Here is a 16517-nt window from a genome sequence, read left to right as displayed (position 1 = left end):
AATGATAATAATAATAAAGAAGACAGAACATGTTAACTAGTGAGCTTTACAGGTGCTGGTCGGCAGATTTATTTACATTTTGACAGAGCTAGGCTAGCCATTTCCCCCTGTTTCCACTCTTTATGCTAAGCTAAGCTAACCAGTTGCCAGCTGTAGCTCCACATTTACCATACAGACAAGAGAAAGTTATCGATCTTTTAATCTTCCCCAAACGTCAAACTATTATTTTAATTATTTATTAAAGCTTTACAGAATAGTTATTAATGACAACAACATATGAAATGCCAGGTTGTAAAAACCCTTTTGACTAGTGGGACGTATACATTCAATTTATTAATACTTGGAATGCTAAATAACAATTTATAAGCATTTTTCATTTGATTACCAAAATTCACAACTGTATTACCAGACAGAAAGGATATACACTGCTGATTATTGGCCTATAGGATAAGTGATCTATTACTAAATGTATTTATGACACATTAATATGGGTTACTATGTAAATCCTTTGGAGTTCACACTGAGAAGCAACAATAATGTTGGCAACATGCCAAGATGCTGATTCAGCGATAACAAGGACAGAAATGAAAATGGTTACTGCAGATTTACACATATGATGAATTAGATTCATCAAATCAGTGTGGCAATATTTTCAAGTGTCATATTGCTAAAGGTTACTGTCTAATCCTTGAGTTACTTCACAGTTATAAGAGTTTCGGGTAATGACTGCAGCTGTTCAGGTCAGCTCGGGATTTTATGAATGGAATTTTAAGAGGAATAAAATTAAGGTGAAAGGTGAATCATAGAGCTCTCCCAGATTACATTGGTGTGGATCACCACCGTCACCGTGACACACATCTCGTGCATTTGGTGCTCTTCCTCTCATGTTCGCGGAAATTATAGTCACATCCTAAATATGTAGCCTCTTTAATGCGCACACAGAGAGAGAGAGAGAGAGAGAGAGAAGAGAGAGTTACTCGAGTGTTTATTGCGCAACCAGTCAGGAGTTTTCCGCTGCACCGTGGCTCATATCTTCAAGGTGACGGATACCCTGCAGCGAGTCAGGGCGAGTCCTGCAGACTCTGTGATGCAATTAAAAAATGCGTAAAAACTATACTCTGACAAAGAGGCGACACGTGGGAGCATAATACTGTGCCAGCTTGTGGGGTTACTTACAGTCTCTCCGCAGCTCTGCACATGAGTAGCTCGAGTGCGCTCCTAAGTTTTTGGTGCCAACAAGTTTTTTACTCCGAGCTTCCACCCGCAGCCAATCGTCATGTTGGATAAATCTGGGACGCACAGTGTCGGTGTGCCCGTCTCCAGCGCGGACCTCCAGCTCAAACTGACGGACAACAAGAGCAGCCTGGCTGCAGCAGGGATAGGGATGGAGAATGGTACTGGGAAGAAATTCATAGAGATAACTGGCCCGGCATTATCCAAGAGAAAACTTCTGGTGGGCTTAGACCTCCTCTGCCTCTTCCTGGGTAAATACATAAAATTCAGCACAAATACTTAGGATTTGTTTGTTTGTTTGTTTTTGACTTGCTGAATGCATTGCTGCGTAGTACTTTGCTGATGTAGCCTACAAAGTGGCACCTGTGCAATATCATTCACCCCAACAAAATAGTGCCATTATAACATATCTGTGAGTACATTTTAGTTCAGTGTGTGTCAAAGAGGTGCTGATACAACTCTGTGGTCCATGTTGAGGCCATGTGGTGTATTGTTTGCACTAGGGGTGTAATGGTACACAAAAACCTCGGTTCGGTACATACCTCGGGACACAAGTCACGGTTCGTTTTTTTTCGGTACAGTAATGAAAAAAATAGACAACTATTAAATATCTTTTACTTACTGGTAACCTTATTAAAACATACCACCATAGCAGTTAACTCTTTTTACACAATTTTTGAATGAAGCAAATATATATATAATCCTGCTTTTTCACATTGTTTGAATGAAAATAGAAATATAAAAGTGAAAAATAAAATCCTGCTGTTTTTTTAACACATTTTTTGAATGAAAAATATAAATATACATTTCTGTTTTAACAGTTTTACTCAATTAAAATAAAACGTATAGTGCAGCTGGTCAGCTTTAAAGCCTGCTCAGATTCAGTTTTACTAGGAACTTACTTAGCTTTCCCATTTTGTTAAAGTGCAGTAAACAAAACATGCTTATATCTAAAGTGCAGCTTAAACAATTTTACTCAACTCCAATGGCGTTGGTTATTTCTTTAGCGCGATGGTCAGGGAAACGCTCTTTCTTTTTAAACAACGATGATATCGTAGTTTGCACTAGATTGCTTTTTCTAGTCGTGCCGGTTAACGTTCAAACTCGGGTGGTGTCGCTTTAGATGCGTTAGCATGTTAGACGTATTTCCAAGTACATACCCGACCGCTGTTCTGCAGTGTCGACACACTGCTTTTGTCTTGTCAACTTGTTTATTTCCATCTTCGTATTTTACCCTGAAACCAAAGTGTTCCCAAACGGAGGACTTAAGGTTTGCAGGTGGGTCTTCAGGTTCGTCAGGCTCACTTGCCATGTTGTCAAAATGCGAGAATGCGCTGCACAAAGTGAAAGCGGAGATTTACAGGACTCGGTCCGTCACTCAATTATGTCCGTCGGGGAACTAGATATTTTAAATGGTTCGGCTCGCAAAAACGGAATGAAAACAAAACAAAATAAAATAAAATAAAATAATATCCTGCGCCCAATAATTCGGTACAGGGTCGTACCGAACCGAAAGTCATGTACCAAACGGTTTGACACAAATACATGTACCGTTACGGCCCTAGTTTGCACTGAACTGCATTATATTGAAAGGCGTTTTTGTTATTTTCTCCATCCATTCATAAGCTATGTGAGTGGTACTAAATTGCACTATGCACTTATTTGCTGATATTTTATATTGATTTAAAGTCTCTTTTACTCATGTATAACTTCATCTGTGCACTTTTTTTAGTTGAAACAAAAAGTTGAATAATGAATTAGTCGATTGATAGAAGTAAAAGAGCAATTTAGGTCATTTTTCAGCAAAAATGTAAAGTATCTTTTGGCTTCAGCTTCTCATTTGCAAGGATTTGCTGCTCTATTTTCTTATGTTAAAATTGTTAATGTAAATCTTTAGTTGGACAAAACAAGCAATCCGGTCTGATCCATGTTGTGTAATTATTACAATTGTGATTTCTTATATTATATTAATCAAAAATGAAAGTAATCATTATGTGCATATTTGTAAAGGAAATGGACATTCATTTTTAACTTTGAAGACTACAGGTGAATTCCCTAATAAATGTATTCCTTCCTATAAGGTATCTCTGGTCTGGTGAGGGTGAACTTGAACATGATGAGTTCTGTTCTGCTTTGTTTCCATCCCTTCTTATTTAGTCAACAAGGCCAATCAGTAGCTACACTCAGGCTGATGATCAGGCATGTGGGTCTGCAGAATATGAGCTGCAGATTAACGCCAGGGTTGTAAGTAGAGGCAAAAAAGAGTTTTTTAAGTTCTTTCTCCGTCTACATGTATTTCTGGCTCTCTTTTTTCCACTTGTGCGCGCTCCCGAGCGCTCCGTGCCAGCTGGTTCGTGCATTGCCTAGGGAATTCTACAGTTTCCATGACAACCCCCAGTTCTCAGGGTAGAGCCGGGCCAGGGGGAGTTGTATTTGGTATAAATAAATAAATGCACGATCTACTGCGTGTGTGTGTGTGTGTGTGTGTGTGTGTGTGTGCATGTGCACATGACTGTAATTGCTGATCCCTCCCATGGTCCCTATATGTGACAGGAGGGGGTTATATAATGTCGGCTAATTGGAAAAAGCTGGACGGAGTGGTAGTCTGTTTTGTATTAACAACAGATTGGACATGTGTAGAAGGGAGGGAGTCTCTCTCTGTCTTTCTCTCCCTCTCTCTACTGAGTGTGTGCAGGCATGCAACAGAGAGAGAGAGAGAGAGAGAGAGAGAGAGAGAGAGAGAGAGAGAGAGAGAGAGAGAGAGAGAAGGACACCCAGAGACAAACAGAGACAGTGTGAGCCTGGTTCTGGCTCTGGTCTGCTGCGGCATTTGCTCTTTGTCTTGTAGGGAAGACTTGAACTGAAGTCACAAACAACCCCCCTTTCTCTTCTCATCAACAGAAATACACACACACACACACACACACACACACACACACACACACACACACACACACGCACAATCCAAGCTGGGTCTCTGCTGAGCTCTGCCTGCTTTCCAGAGAAACAGTCAGGGTTCCCACCCTCACTTTCCTGTAAACTATTCTTTATTTGACCTTCCCTCAGTCTCCCCACTGCCATATTCCCTGTCAGTTTGTTATAGCTTTGAATTTCTGTTACATTAATTTCTCTTTTGGATTTTAGACCTTATAACTTTCATCTGTGATCAAGTAGATACTGTGTCTCTTGTGTGTGACAAGGATGAAGAGTCAAAGTACTCATATCTGCACTGGTGCTGGGTATCTAACATCAGTGCTTTTGTGGCACTGAAGTATCAAGAACTGCCACGTTAAGCTGGCATTAAAAAAACGAAACAATCCTTGTACTCTTATTTATTTGATCAGATTAAAATCACTCTTTTGTTGGTTTTGAGCTGGGGATTTCCATCAAAGTTCTTGTAAGGCTGCCTGTATTGAAACAACATTAGGAATTTAAGAAGTTTGGCTTCTTCTGTTAAAAGCATCTACATGTTATTGGCTCTGTGAGGCTGCACTTTGTCATAACAGTGCTTCAAGCTAAATGCTAGCATTACTTATAATGCCAGTGTTAACATGTTGATGTTAAACAGGTAAATGTCCATTGTCAAATATCTGTTTAGCGTGGATGTATTGAGAGACCTGGATACAGCATTGGCTGAGCATTAGCAGAGCTATATTCATTCCAATGGAAGTTGCTCAGTGGTTCTTTAAGTATTTCTGCATTGTGAAATTACCTGGATGATTGGCACTTCTTCTGCAACACATTTTTTGGACATGGACATTCCACATCCAGATACAGTTTTCCAAGTACTCTGGGTGCATTAATTGTCAACGTTCTGGGAGGCCATGTCAAGTTCTGCCTGTTACATGCATTGTCTTCTTTCAAAATACAGTTCTGTTTTCACAGGAAGTTTACTATTTACATACAGTCTCTTTCAAAATAAACACACTACGTCAGTACAACACTGCGAAGTGACTTTTTTTTTCTTTGTTTTTCTCCAAAAACGAACACACATGGTTGGGTTTAAGCAACAAAGACACATGGTAAGGTTTAGGAAAAAAGGACAGGGTTTGGCTTTATAATCCAAGTCAATGTTTGTTGCGTATCATGCCGACGTTAAAGGATGGCTTTTTTCGTCAGTGCCTGACGCCACAAGTCACTGCTCAAGCGCTAGTCTCACCACCAGACAACCAGAGATCTCCGCCTTCTGATAGTCTAGGGACACTTTTTTTTCCCCTCCAAAAACGAACACACATGGTTGGGTTTAGGCAACAAAGTCACACGGTTAGTTTTAGGAAAAAAGGACAGGGTTTGGCTTTATAATCTAAGTCAATGTTTGTTGTGTATCATGCCAATGTTAAAGGATGGCGTTTTCGTCAGTGTCTGATGCCACAAGTCACTGCTCAAGCGCTAGTCTCGCCACCAGGCAATCAGAGATCTCCGCCTTCTGATAGTCTAGGGACACTTTTTTTCCCCTCCAAAAACGAACACACATGGGTTTAGGCAACAAAGTCACACGGTAAGTTTTAGGAAAAAAGGACAGGGTTGTGTGCACCCCCTTTTCTCGCCCGCAAGGAGACAAACACACAGAGAGCTTGAAAATGGATGTCGAGAGATTTAACTCTGTTTTATCAAACGTGTGCTCAGTCCACAAGATTGTGGAAATGAAGGACTTACAGCGACTTTGTTTAAAACTTTTAACGGAGTCGGACTATGTTTACGAGCACAAGAGTTCAGCGAGCCACCGAAGGACCGCCCTGCAGATTTACTATTGGTTCTGCAACGTAAAGACTGACTTGTGAGTCTACTCAAGCGCTGGATTTCAGTGACTTCAGAGTGACACCATGTTGGCTTCCGCAACATTGGACCTATAGAGCAGGCGCGCTAGAGACTTTGGGCTGCTGAGCACGGCTGAGCGTAACCAAGCAGCCAACGTCCAGTTTAGTGCTCCGCTAGCTTGAATGAGTTTAAAACAATTATATCTTGCAGCCCTTTTTCGCTTTTGAAATGTTATCGGACCAAGTGGATTAAAGCTTTATAGTGGAATGAGTCATTTCACAGTGGTTGTGATGCTAACAAAAAAAAATCATCCATTGATTTATAGACATTTCTTTCCTAATGTAAGACCATGGGAAAGAATCTTTTTGGACCCAATGCCATTGTGTGACAGACCCAGGAAATTGCAGTACCACTATTTGGCCACTACAAAAACTGGCATCACAGCCCAGCACTCCTCTTGGGGGCCTGGTTGGCACTAGATACAAAGTTCAGCTGAGGCTTATGGGAAATGTAATAGTTTTGCAGGTATTTGGTCATAAACCAGTTTGTGGCAAATTAAATGTTTACCTCATGATCATGCTGGATGAAAAGTGAGGGGATCACCAAAGTCAGCAGGATTTATCCCCTGGAGACCGTGAGTATTTGATGGCAATCCATCCAATAGTTGCCAGTGGTGCCCCCAGAAATTTTTCATTGTGGTGGCCAGATGGGGTCACTGAAAATCTTGGGGTGGCACGCCAAAATCAGAAGCCATAACTGAATTTCAGGAAGTCTTGATGCTGTTGAACTAAATAGGTTAGTTTTAAACGATGTCAGCATGAGAGTTAAGGAATCACATACTGATATACTTCTTATTTTAAAGTTAATATTTCTAATTATCTGATGTGCACAGACTAATACTGGCACAGTTAACATTTTGAGTTACACAAGAGTCTTCTTTTAATGTGTTGTGCATCTGTGTTAGTAGATTTATTGTTCACCAAGTAGGCTGGTTTTTAAAAAGACAAATATACACCTTGAATTTGAAGGAGTATTACTGGGAGCAAGCCTCTTCAAGTTTAGGGGAGACTCGTAACTATAGAGCCCATTTTCATTTAGATATCTTGAGGTGAGAATTCAAGGGACCCCTTTGTTGACTCAAGTCATTCCCTCGCCAAAATTTAGCCTAAGTCGGAGCATTATTTAGCCGCCCTCCAAACAAGCTATGTCGACGTGGTCGGTACCAGTGGATGCCTTTAGGTTGTCAAGTTTCACAAGATACCACTACCTTCGCACTAGCTTAAAAGATTAGCAAAACACAGCCACATGGCAATGGCATTAGTTTTGCAGGTATTTGGTCATAAACCAAAGTTTGGGGCAAACTGAAATGTTTACCTCATGATGGTGCTTGATGAGAAGTCAGGGAATCACGTAATCCTTTGGAGACCGTGAATGATTGTTCAAAATTTGATGGCAATCCATCCAACAGTTGCTGAGATATTTCGGCTTGGACCAAATTGTTGGACCAACCATCCAACCAGCATTGCCATTCTCAGAGGCAAGCTGCTAGCATGACCAAAAAAGCATATTGTAGACAGACTTTTTTAGTTAACTTGGAGTAAAGTACTGAAAAGATTATCATGGTGGTTTTGGTACAGAGCCACAGGTGTTAGTTTGACACCAGTATCATGTTCAAGTGACACCCAGCACTTGTCTGTAAGCATGAATGGGTAACACTGAATATAACATGGTTAAGAGCTGGAAAGAGAGACATGCATATTTTAGGTTCTTCTTAAATCGCCCCCGCTCATCCTCTAGTTTTGCTCCTCTCTTCTCCTCCCACACATCATCTCCGCTTTCCCATCACAAACAGGAATGTCTATACTCCCACTGGGGATTGTTGTGATATCAAATCCTCTCCCTTCTCCTCCTTCTGTGCAGCTTCCATCCCTTTCTTTGCGTGTGAGCTGAAGGCAGTGAGTCCTTACAGAAGGGGCTTCATGTGCGGGGACCCCAGCATCACCTACCCTTATCTGCATCGGGAGGCCATACCAGATGAGTTACTCATCGCCGGTGGCATCATCATCACTGGCCTCACTGTGAGTGCTCATCACCCTGATCATCGCTATCATGGCAATCAGTACATTATTCATTTTACACAATGTGAGGGTGAGGAGAATGTAATGTGACGCTTCTCACTACATGTCCCTGTCTAGATCGCCCTCGGGGAGTGTTACCGGGTTCGTTTCAAAAGCGTCAGCTCCAAGGCCTTTGTGAGGAACCTGTATGTGTCCTGTCTGTACAAGGAGCTGGGCTGCTTCCTGTTTGGCTGCTGCGTCGGCCAGTCGCTAACCAACATGGCCAAGCTGAGTGTTGGGCGGCTGCGACCGCACTTCCTGTCTGTGTGCGGTGTCACCTATGCATCACTCAACTGCACACCTGGAACCTATGTTGCAACAGTGAACTGCCGCCAGCCTGACCACCGGTTGGAGGAGGAGGCCAGGTGTGTGTGTGTGTGTGTGTGTGTGTGTGTTAAAGCACGTGTTATATATTGTGTTTTTGTTCTGTGTTATTCTAAATACTTCTCCAATTTTTTAGGAAGTCCTTCTTCTCTGGCCACGCTTCCTTCGCGATGTACACAATGCTCTATTTAGCAGTGAGTATTTCTATCTTCTTTCTATCTATTGCTCTCTTTTTCCACACATCCCCCCCCCCCCCCCCCCCCCCCCCCCCCCCACACACACACACACACACACACATACACATACACACACACACATACACACACACTGGCAAACACAATTTACTGTCTCTCCAATTTCCAATTACCATCTCTCTATAAAATGCAGAGAGAGAATGAATGAAACAGGCAGCCATCATCAGTCCAGTTAGCAGCAGAAAGCAAGGGAATGAAAGAGGAGAGGGAGAAAGAGAAGGACTGAAAGGAGAAATGGGACAAACAGAGACAGCTTTGTTCTGCGGTGGGAGGAGTGTGACCTCGCCTCACCGCCTCACTGCTCTCCTCTATTGTACGTGTGTGTGTGTGTGTGTGCACAAGCTCCTGCATTGATATGTGTTTATGGTAGCTTGTGTGTGTGTTCCTGCAAGTGCCTGCATATGTACATGTATGCATACAGCATATTAATGTGTCTGCAACCTTGTGTGCGTGGGCAGGCTTGGCTTCCTTGTTAAAAAAGGGTTAAGGGATGAAAAACTGAGGCATATTTAATGCACCAACAAGACTGTTGATACTAGTTTTCACTATTGCTTGTGACCTTGGAATCTACAGAGTGCATCAGATTTTGTACTGTATTTGGCACATTGCATCTCATGAATCTGCAAGTCAGTTGTATCTATATTGACATTTTTAATACATTAAGCCTCTCATACATTCTCAGATAAAAACCAAATGGTGGTTTTGTGGGTGAAGTATTCCTTGAGGGCTTCATTTTGGAGAAAGGCCCTGAAAAATCAAACTTGTGTGACATCATAAGTCTGTACAGATGGAATTTATACTGTTGGAATACACATAATGCAAGCAAAGTAAACATGTTGAGTTTAAGGGGAGGTGTGTCTCAGGAGGTAGAGTGGGTTGTCCACTAATTGGAGGATCAGTGGTTGGATTTTCAGCTCAAAGTATCCTTGGGGAAAATACTGAACCCCAAATTGCTCCCGATGGCCGCTGGTGTGTGAATGCGTGTTGATATTTAGGTGAGCAGATGGCAGCTTTGGCCACCAGTGTATGAATGGGAGATGTGACATGTAGTCTAAAAGCACTTTAAGTGGTCTGTGGACTAGAAAGGCAGTGTACAAATGAAAGTCCATCTTCCATTTACATTGGTATAAATTACATGAACAGCAATTTAAAATGAGAGTACATCAAAGGACATAAAACTGATATAAAATATAGGCCTACATAAATATGATAAAATCTACTTATAATGGGAAAAATTAGAAAAAAAAAGGCCAAACTAGTAACAAAACTAGTATAAAGTATACCGGCTGCTCGGCTGGGGAATCTATTAAATGGATAGAGTTTTCCTTTAATGTTAAAAAAACATCTTGGCTATAATTTACAGAAACAGATAATGACCTTATTTTTCTCTGCATTAAATAACCTATCTTTTATTTTTGTCATGTAGTTTTACCTGCAGGCGCGGCTGACATGGCGTGGGGCTCGGCTGCTGAGGCCGGCAATCCAGTTCTTCCTAGTTCTGCTGGCAGTCTACACAGGTCTGACCCGCATCTCAGACTACAGGCACCACCCGTCCGACGTGCTAACAGGCTACATACAGGGAGCCCTCACTGCTTACTGGGTGGTCAGTATACCTGTTCGTTTTTGTGCATCAGTGCGTGTCCACATGTCAGCGTCTGTTGAAATCTTAAGGTTGTGTTTGTTTGTTTCTCAGGCCTTCCACATCTCGTCCATGTTTAAAAGCTCAAGTTCAGATCTGTCTCCGACCCTGGACAGCCCCTTGTCACCCCACCATACAGTCTGCTAAACCTCACCTCCACCAACCCCGCGTGTGCTAGCGTCCACCTGCTGCCTGTAGTCTAGTTTGAATATACAAGAGATTTGAAGAATGTGAGACCATTTCCTGTGAAGTCAAACCACATACCTCAGTATTGGGACAGAGTGCGAGAGAGAGGGAGTCTAGCCCGTGAGATCCTGTATGTGGTTAAAAACATATGAACTGGGAGAAGGGAAGAGGGAGGGTGCTGAAAACTATACTGGCTGCTCAGCTGGAGCAGTGTGTAAGCAGCCTGAGCACTCCACCTTTTGTCCTTGTGACTGACCTTAGCTTCACATGTGATACTTACCTGTGAGATGATACGACTGAATCCTGAACACACAGCAACCACTATGTCACCTGTAAATATATACAGATTTTGTACAACTCGAATGATACTGTAAAAGCACTTTTTTTTAAAATTTCATGTTAGTATTATTAATTACCACTTTGCAAAGATTTGGTACGTAGTATGTAATATATTTTATACAAACGTGTAATATATGTTGTACTGTAGTTTTTTTTTTTTTTACATAAACCCAGTGAATGTAATGGTGTTGAAGGAAAACACAAATAGCGAGAAAGCAACTCATTTCCCGAATGTGTTGTACCATATAGATGTGGTAGGATGTGTCCGTGCTTCTGTGTGTAGTTTATTATTGTTTAATGAGAGAATGACTATGAGAATGTCGATAGATATAATCCATGTTTTAAAAGTACGGACGCCACTAGCTGTCAGACTTTTTTTTATATAATCCTATGTATGTTGCTAGACTACTTACCACTCCAAGAGCACTCAGATCATTAAAGAAAATGTGATTTTTTTTTTTTTTAAATCATTGTCTCTTATGGTTGGTTTGTGTGTCTTGCTAAAATACTAACGTAACACACACATTTTGAGAAAAACATTTTTAAATATTACTGCATAATGCTCTGAAAGATGATTACTGTACATCCTTAAGCTATTTGAGTTAAATGGACACTTTCTAGCAAAGCAAGAAGCTATGTTTGCCATATTAATAAAGTTAATAGGGCAACTGTTAGCAAACAGTTGCCGATATTTGTGAATGAGTAGACAAGCATTAATTTAGAGAAATGTTTCTGCCACCTGACAAATGCCGTTCTGAAATTTACTCTCTTTTAGCTCTGTTTTTGGTCTCCACCAACCACCTGAGAAAAATCAGAATAATCTACCAAAAATTGTAGATAAATAAAAGTATTATCAGCAAAACATACCTAGGTATCCAAATTTAAAGTACTAGTTAAACAGCCCAATGGTCCCTGTCAGAATTATAGAATTATAAACAATACTACTGTATTATGAATACTGATGCAAATATGTATAAGAAGCATTTCAGTATAGCTAGTTTAGGTGGGGTGAGGTTGGGTTGTTTAAAGGTACAGTGTGCAGGATTTAGTGGTCTGTTGGCAGAAGTAGTGAAATATTCATTATTCATTACTATGTTTTCAGTAGTTTATAATCACCTGAAAATAAGAATTGATGTGTTTTTGTTACCTTAGAATGAGCCGTTTATATATGCATAAGAAGCGGGTCTTCTTTCACAGAGTCTGCTGTGTTGCTCTACAGTAGCCCAGAATGGACAAATCAAACACTGGCTCTAAATAGAGCCATATGCTTTTTTGCATCAGCCTCCGTAGTTTTCCTACACGCTTGGCACGTGAGAAGTTTCAGCTTTGTTCAGCTCACCACTTGATGCCACCAAACCCTACACACTGAACTTTTAATTTGTAATGATGCTTCATATTTTAAAATCATCCTATGTTTAGTAGAAGTGGGGTAGTCATTGTTTTGTAAGTCAATATTCTTTGCACAACCAAAGTCCAAAGTCCTAAACTTGAGTTTCAAGTCCTGAAAAATGTGTATTCATTTGTTAAAAGTTCGTTGGAAGAACATTTCAACCTAAGTATTTTTCATATTGCAATTCATTTTTTGTTCACCACTGCAAAGATTGGTACACAAATTATTTTTGGTGTTCTCTTTTTTCCATCTGGTACTCAGTGATTTAACATTAGGTCATTATGCTTCCTTTCCGGCATTAACATGGCAACAACATTTACTGTCCCTGTTATATGTCGGCTGATCTCGCCCTCTGCTCCAGATCTCCTGGAGATCATTGTTTTTCCCAATTTGTTGACATTCACTGTTCTTCTTCTTTAAGTTAGCCGCTAACTGCTGCTACCTGCTTTTTAAGTCTCCTGGTGGGTCGAACGCATAATACAATACAATCGCCAGTTGTCACACTCATCCCACCCATGGTCCTGTCCTGCCAGCTGTCCCTTTTATGCAGACATTGTTTTGACACTGTTACTTCCTCCACTGCCTGCTTTAAGGTGAGACAAATGTGTCCCCCCATTTCGCGACTGTACCTGTGCGACGCAGAGGCATAAGGGCGTGAAATTCGTGCCCTGAAGAGGTGTAAAAGGGGCTCAAGTGAAGTCACAAGTCATTGGTGTTAATGTCTGAAAATCCAAGGCGAGTTGCAAGGGGTTTGTTTTGTTTTTGTCAAGTCTGAAGTCATCAAATTTGTGACTTGAGTCTAAGTCCAATCCAAATCGTGTGACTCGGGTCCACACCTCTGATGTTTAGTATAGTAACTACAAACTGTAGCTGTCAGATAAAGGTAGTGGGGCAAGAAGTGCAGTGTTTTATAGAGTTGTGGAGTGGAAATATAATGTAGCAGGAAATGGAGGTACTAACGTAAAGTACAGGTACTGTTCAACCACTGTGTGTAACAGTACTTTTATCTTTATTTCTTTCTCCTCATTATATGCATCAACAGTCTTTCTTCTCCTCCTTTTCCATCCAGATACCTTTCTCCTTATTGTGAACCCCTCCCTCTGTCTGTTCATCCACACAAAGAGAAAGACAGTAACATTTATTTCACATGTTTACTTGAACTTCAATAGCAATACAAGACAATCAGAACACTTGAGGTCGATATGTACAAGGATCTCAGGGGGTTGCAGAAAAGTTCTGAGGTTTCTTATGATCTCTGGCTCTGGAGTCAAGAGTTCTGTTGCTATGACAAACTCCATGGCAACGAGTTCCGTCACCGACAGTTTGTGGCGAGCGGAGGGAGGGGCGGAGGCGGGGGGTTTTGGTCTTGATGTGAAATGGGGTTGGTCAAGAGTTCAAAATCAGTAGGAGGGGATGTGTGTAAGAGGCCCCCCAGTTGATATTGATAAAATGCTTCACTGTGATACATTAATTATACAAGAATGATGTATATACACACACTCACACACACATTCGTCCTAACACGCACGCATGCTCATCAAGCTACACACGCACGCACGCTCGCACACACGCTCACACACACACTTTCATACAGTATGTAGCCTTGTAAAGCCACTATAAAGTCATGCACATGTTCTTTGAAAGGATTTTTTTGGCAACACACAAGTGCTTCTTTGACACACTGTTTGCTTGCTACAGGGAAGGGCAACACCCAGCCGACGAACCAATAGAATCTTAGACGATGGGCCAATAAGGATAAGCACCAATGAGACGGGAGGACACAGCAGGGTTTCGGGAAAGAGAAGATAAGGAGAGGAAGTGGAGGAGGAAGAGTTATAAATGGATCACAGTCATAGAAAAGTAACAAAACATGAAAAGGGGGAAGTCTCGTGGTGATCGGGAGATAGAATCAGGGAGGAGCCATCACTGTCATCATCATTACCTTTATCATCCATCATCATCATCATCATCATCATCCTCTTTATCATCATAGTCATCATCATTTCCATCAGTTTGATCATCATTATTTGTTATTATCACCAGCTTCTTCCTCCTCCTCCCTGGTTTCTATGTCCCGATCACCACCGCCCTAGTCACAGGCTCGTCACCCGCTGCATCTGTCCGTCGTCTCCCTCAGAGGTCGGCTCTGGTGTGTACGCTGCCTCTCCATTTGATGGCAGCGGTGGCGGCTGGTAGAAGGTCTGCAGGTGATTTGGCCGTGGGCCCAGCGGTGGTCGCCCCAGGCTGTAGGGCAGTTCCAGGGCGGGCCGCTGGGGCTGGCCGCTGGGGCTGACTTCTTCTGGACCTTCAGGGCTGCTGTCGGGGTACGAGAGGGTCGGAGGGGAGGTGCGGGTGTAGAAGCGAGGAGGGGAGCTGCTTCGGCTGTACACCTGGGGGGAGTGGCGGGTGTAGAGATTGTTTGGAGGCGAGTTAGTGTCTCGGGGAGCGAAGATATTTGTTGGGGGAGAGCTTCGCGGGAAGATGCTGAGAGGAGGCGAGCGTCGGTCTCCGGGGTAGAGCGGGGAGGGGTTTGAATCTCGGGCGTAGATTGGTGAGGAGTCGGGGTCAAGGTCAAGGTCAGGAGTCAAAGGCAGAGCAAAGCTGTCAGAATCCTCTCGTTCGTGGAACCGAACAGACCCTTTTTCTTTCCCTCGTTTCCTCCCATCGAGACCGCCATCTTTGCTCTCGAACAGGAAAGATTCATCCCTGTCTATATCCATCCCTCCTCTCCACACATCCAGCGCTCTATCCTTTTGTTTCTCATTGTCTCGTTCAATCCCTGCTCTCCATCCATCTCTGTCCTTTAAAAACAAGGATTCATCTTTCTCTCTGTCCATCCCGCCTCTCCATCCGTCAATCCCAAAGTCTTTCTTCTGAGTTATAAAAGTCTCTTCCTGGTCCGTCTCTGCTCCTCCCCGCCAAACCTCCATCCTTCCACCTCTCTTCTCCAGCAGATGAGATTCCTCCCTCCCTCTCTCCATTCCACCTCTCCATTCGTCCATCTCTCCATCTCTTGTCTGAGAGGCAAAAGACTCGTCCCTCCCTCTCTCAGTTCCTGCCCTCCATTCGTCCATCATTTCATCTCTTTTTAAGAGAAATGTCTCGTCCTTCTCTCTGTCCTGGCCTCTCCATGTCTCTGCGCCTGCCTCCCTCTGTTTTATCAGCAGCGGCTCTTCCAGAGCCTTATACAGGGGCTCAGACTCCTGTGGTGGAGGGGGAGGAGGAGGCGGGAGGGGCCTGTCCCGGTAGCGCTCCCTGTCTCTCTCCCTGTCCCTGTCTCTGTCTCTGTCTGTGACTGCGTTTGGCTCCACTGCGCCACGATGGCGGGACAGAGTACCAGGTGTGCGACTGAGGGTTGAGTAGGGCCTCGCCTGAACATCAGGGGGACGCGCTTGCTGCCTGTCCTGGAGCCCGCGACGACTCAGAGTGCCTTGCAATGACCTGTCCCCGTCTTTAAGCAGCTCACGGGACTCAGAGTCCCCAGAAACTCGTGAGTGTGACCAACCATCTTGCAAGCGCTGCGTTGTGGCGTGATCTTGTCCCTTTGTTGTGGAATGTGTCTCAGGGTCCTGTGTGTGGTGCCGTGTATGCGCCCAGCCTTCTTGTGCGTTGTGGCGTGCATTCGGCTGCATGGTGGCAGCCCAGCCCTCTTGGGGTGGTGGCTGTGCGTGTCGAGTCAAAGTGGCAGTGTGTGTGAGAGCCGCCCTGTCATGGTGGTGAGGCCTTGCCAGGCTTCCATAGCGTTCAGGAGGAACAGGCATGGCAACTGAGGGCCTCAGGTTGCTCTGCACCAGCTCTGAGATGATCATCTTTTCCAGTGCCGCTGCATCAGAGAGGTTACGGCGCATTCCAGCACCGCTACTCAGATCTGTGGCCCCGTGGGGGGTGAGGAGGGCCGGGGAGATGTCATCACCTCCTATCCCTCCTCCTTCCCGCAGAAGGTCAGTGCTACCCACCACTCCAGCTCGAGATCCAGGTGTGGTTCCCAGACCGTGCAGGGTGAAGGTGTTGGGGGTGTATCCTCCGTTGAGACACACACTGTCCAACCCACAGGACTCCTGGCTCTGAGACACACCACCCTCTGTTGTAGGAAACAGGAAGATGACAGTTACCAAACGGGGATACCATAAAACATTCACACTGAGACATTGACATGAATGAACGTATGAATGAATGAGCAGAGTTTAAGGTTCATGTGTGGTTTCACCAACAAGATTTGGATATTAACAATATTCTTTACTGAAATGTTCGATTATGTGGCCACATGGGAGGGATGT

The 16517-nt window shown here is 43.3% G+C and overlaps 2 protein-coding genes across 4 annotated transcripts in view; one reads left to right on the top strand and one right to left on the bottom strand.

Annotated features, from left to right (window-relative positions):
- The first annotated feature begins 1013 nt into the window (after positions 1 to 1013).
- On the top strand, positions 1014 to 11303 carry LOC117255053 (phospholipid phosphatase 3-like). The gene is made up of 6 exons (XM_033623605.2): positions 1014 to 1484; positions 7912 to 8069; positions 8187 to 8473; positions 8569 to 8626; positions 10113 to 10289; positions 10380 to 11303. Exons 1-6 carry the CDS (start codon positions 1277 to 1279, stop codon positions 10470 to 10472), a joined length of 981 nt encoding a protein of 326 aa, XP_033479496.2. The 5' UTR covers positions 1014 to 1276; the 3' UTR covers positions 10473 to 11303.
- Positions 11304 to 13377: 2074 nt separating this feature from the next.
- Positions 13378 to 16517, bottom strand: part of adgrl1b (adhesion G protein-coupled receptor L1b) — a 31867-nt gene continuing 28727 nt past the window's right edge. For all 3 annotated transcript variants that reach the window (XM_033624109.2, XM_033624112.2, XM_033624111.2), the window contains one exon: positions 13378 to 16321. In XM_033624109.2, the coding sequence (XP_033480000.1) occupies positions 14334 to 16321 (1988 nt within the window). In that variant the 3' untranslated portion in view covers positions 13378 to 14333. The remainder of the gene's footprint in view (positions 16322 to 16517) is intronic.

Source organism: Epinephelus lanceolatus, chromosome 3 (assembly GCF_041903045.1).
Source record: "Epinephelus lanceolatus isolate andai-2023 chromosome 3, ASM4190304v1, whole genome shotgun sequence".
In the NCBI taxonomy this organism is placed as follows: Eukaryota; Metazoa; Chordata; class Actinopteri; order Perciformes; family Serranidae; genus Epinephelus; species Epinephelus lanceolatus.
Note: the sequence above shows the minus strand (reverse complement) of the source record. Positions and strands in the feature narration are given on the sequence as shown.

Bases quoted from the DNA above. Each gene is read 5' to 3' on its own strand.
- LOC117255053 (XM_033623605.2), top strand. From the start codon at position 1,277: ATGTTGGATAAATCTGGGACGCACAGTGTCGGTGTGCCCGTCTCCAGC. The intron at 8,474-8,568 runs GTGTGTGTGTGT...CCAATTTTTTAG, and splicing joins CGGTTGGAGGAGGAGGCCAG to GAAGTCCTTCTTCTCTGGCC. The intron at 8,627-10,112 runs GTGAGTATTTCT...TTTGTCATGTAG, and splicing joins ACACAATGCTCTATTTAGCA to TTTTACCTGCAGGCGCGGCT.